Here is a 3,554-nt window from a genome sequence, read left to right as displayed (position 1 = left end):
AAGATGTACGCCGGTTTGTGAAATTAACCTCAGACCCTTGACAACGAGGTCGCGTAGTAGAGTCAGCTCACGCTGGCTGGATTGCAGCGATTTACGCCGCTTTCCTCCACTCATAAACCCGGCCACCCACCTATATTTGAAAATTCCTGGATACAGCGTTAAACACAAATCAAATCAATATTAATCTGTATACACCTTTTGTCTGTAGGTCAAAGGCTAAGCTCAGTTGCATTTAATCACAATGAAACAGTCGAGGGTACCCACCATTAGATGAAGTTTCCATGAAGATTGCCCAACACTTTTGGACATATTATGTTCAAATCAATGTGCAACCTTTCCCATCGAAAGCAGTTTGAGCCAAATTGAGCAGTGTAGTCTTTTGTTCTTTCCTGCCTGTGCAATGAAGACTTGTTTGCAAACTGGTGACGTAGTACTCGTTGCAACAAAACGCTGGTCAATCCGACTTGGACCTGAGTCACCACTGCGCAGGACAAAGTAATCTCTAACATTATCCTGAGAAAGTAGATCAAACCCAAACTGTAACTTGGTCTCATGCCCAACCAGCCAGTTTTATCACATTTGACCAGGTACATGGAAAATAAAGTTGGATATTCAACTCAGGGGGCATAACTTCCCAACGACCGACTCGAATGAAAATGAACAAGTTCACAAAATTAACTGATAACGGTCATATAAATGTACATAATCTATCACAATATCTTCAGGCAATATTATTTGAGGTTTATAAGTGGATGAATAACTATATGATCATAAATTCTCTCAGCAATACGACAATAATTTGGTGAAGAGAACCTAAACTTCCCTGTCTATGGCCTGGTTTGAACCTGCAGATGCCCTTAACTAACAGACACTGCGAGTGGGCCATCCACAATTCTGAGAAAAAATCTGTTGAAAACTGCAGGATGAGATACAAATCTCAATCTTTTGTGCAAATCAAATGAATATAGACAGGTGTAGGGACAGATGGACAGATCTTACGAATGTATGAACAGATGGGCAGACAGACAGACATGCTGAACCCTACATCTTCTAGTATTATATACTGAGAGAAAAAAACAACAATTACATGTACATCCACCAGATACTAAAAATGTAGCTGTATTTCATAGAAAACACAAATAACAAAAATCAGACTTCAACAAAACCCCTACAGTTGATGTCTTTAAGCACAATTTCAGTGAATGTTTCTAGTGTGGCACAGTCTGGCATCACACAAATTTTGTGGCCAGGGCTAGAAGCTTTGTGAAGTCACCACCCTTACCCCGCAGCACTGAGGGCACAGGTACTTTAATACGCGTCCCACTAGGCATTCCATTGTCCTCCACAAGAACTATGTTGTTACTGTCAAACTTTGGGATGTTAGGTTTCTGTTTCTGCTTCAAGCCAACCAAATAGCCACGTTTCTTCTGTCCTTTGATTGCCACTAATACCTTGTCACCAAGGAAACCGACCCCTGTGGGAGTGTACACATGGATACAGCGTGGAGGTTTCCCAGCAGCCATTGCAGCTCTCCCAATCGAACTATTGTCGACTACTCGTAACCGAGCCATTTTCCTTATCTCTTGTAAACTTGTGGTTGTACTGCAAGAGAGATAAGAAAAATATACTAATTCAGTACATGTAGTAAAATGAACAAAAGTTTAGAGTTGTACAGTAAACAAAAACTGAACTTGATTCAAACATATTACATCAGGTTATCAATAAAAATATATTCACTGGGCCTAACCCAACCTACACTCTCAAAATGGCCCAGTTATAAGTTGGTGAGCTTTTAATAAAAATTTTTTTCTCTCAATGTTAATTTCTTTACAGTGGTTTTCTTTAAAAAAAATTGCCTATCGACCTAACAACCAACAACAACAGCCCCACCCCTGCTCCACCACCTTTTTCTATTGTTTTTGATGTGACACCAAAAGATGTCCCTGCAGGAACATGGTCTACACTGAGCCAGCTGTCAAGTTGTAACATGGCAGTAAGACAAGACATGCCAAGAGGAAATTTCAATGGACCAAGTAGACTATGCCCTGACACAAAATGACGCAAAATGACCAATGCTACAGCTAAGTTATCAGATGCCGTTGATGCCAATGTTACTACCAGAAGTGAAACTCCACTGAGCATAGCCTGTGTACATATCCACGATCATGAGACAATGACATTATCAAAGATGACACTCTACTGAGCATTGCATCAGTCAAGCAAATTTTATATCATATAGGGCAATGTTACCATCAGGTGACAGTCCACTGAGCATTGTCTACATGTAGCCTAGTTATCATATGGCTTTAATATATTGTAATATTCCTCTGCCATTAGATCCCCTTCCCACCCTACTCCACATTTCTTATGCTATCCTAATTAGGCTCACCGTCAAAAATATTAAAGTCAAGCAAACCTTAGAAAAGAGGTGCCTCTTGACCTACTTGATGAACAATAAAACCAGCTTTACCCACTTGTACTGTTACTGAAAGCACTGATGTATGTTCCAAAAACTTCAATTTGTAGAGAGTTAATGTGCCTGTTCAACTGAAGGTTTCAGTTTGCCATCATTAACTTTGTTAAGCCTCTTTTAATACAGATAAAAAAAAGTATCTATATCCACCTCAGCATTACCTAAAGTTCTTTGCTCCTGTTGCCATAACAACCCCAAGCTTCGTACATTTGGCCACTTTAACAACTGCTGTCATGGTGATAATCTGAAAGTTGAATAAACAACACAGACGATGAAAGCAGATATAGCAGAAGGTTATATATATGGTATAACCTAAACAACAACGAAATAAATGAATATGGCTGAGGTGAGGTGTGTCAGAAGACTCTAATTAATCAAGTATTTCAAAAATCTAGACATGAGACGTGTGAAGTGACGTGGACGTTCCTCACAATGATTGCCACAAATTGGTTTTGAACGTATCCACAGACAATTACCCAACAAAATGGGTTAGTTTCCACATGTAGGTGAGTGTCGAAAATTGGACCCTTACCAACTCGAAAAGAAACCTTGGTAAGCTTAAAAAGTCAGGGGTGACAAGCAGGATGGAGGAACGCAGATGACGTCGTGCTAATTCATCAGTCAACGTTACTGTTTCCACACGAATGACAAATTGCAAGACTGTCAAGGAACAACCTCACTGGAATAAATATCCACACGTTTCACGTCGCCGGTCGAGCCAGTCCGTTTTTGTCATCTGCAGTTAGCTCCCCTATCCCACACAACAACACGTCCTGTCTGCCTCGCAACGATAACATAAATATCTGAACTGCTTAAAAGGTTGTGGTTTAAGCTTCGAACGTGCAAATTCACAGGTTCATTGATTTGTTTGCTATTTTCACGCGGTGTTCAACAATATTCCATTGGTAAGCCATGACACAGTCCTGAGAAAATCCTTTATGCAATGATATGCATTCCTTATTGGTATTCCTATGCCGGACTTACAGGCCTACGTGTCGTGCTTATTTATAGGCCTATACATATGATAAACTTGGGAATTCCCAGGACAAACCGACTTTCCTATAACGTTTATGCAAACGCC

The 3,554-nt window shown here is 40.2% G+C and overlaps 1 protein-coding gene across 1 annotated transcript; it reads right to left on the bottom strand.

Moving 5' to 3' along the window:
* Positions 1–627: 627 nt before the first annotated feature.
* On the bottom strand, positions 628–3,223 carry LOC135468937 (large ribosomal subunit protein uL14m-like). Its single transcript, XM_064747427.1, has 3 exons — positions 3,006–3,223; positions 2,635–2,717; positions 628–1,602 (listed from the first exon to the last, which is right to left on the bottom strand). Exons 2-3 carry the CDS (start codon positions 2,706–2,708, stop codon positions 1,230–1,232), a joined length of 447 nt encoding a protein of 148 aa, XP_064603497.1. The 5' UTR covers positions 2,709–2,717; positions 3,006–3,223; the 3' UTR covers positions 628–1,229.
* Between the last annotated feature and the right edge of the window lie 331 nt (positions 3,224–3,554).

Source organism: Liolophura sinensis, chromosome 6 (genome assembly GCF_032854445.1).
Source record: "Liolophura sinensis isolate JHLJ2023 chromosome 6, CUHK_Ljap_v2, whole genome shotgun sequence".
NCBI lineage: Eukaryota > Metazoa > Mollusca > Polyplacophora > Chitonida > Chitonidae > Liolophura > Liolophura sinensis.
Note: the sequence above shows the minus strand (reverse complement) of the source record. Positions and strands in the feature narration are given on the sequence as shown.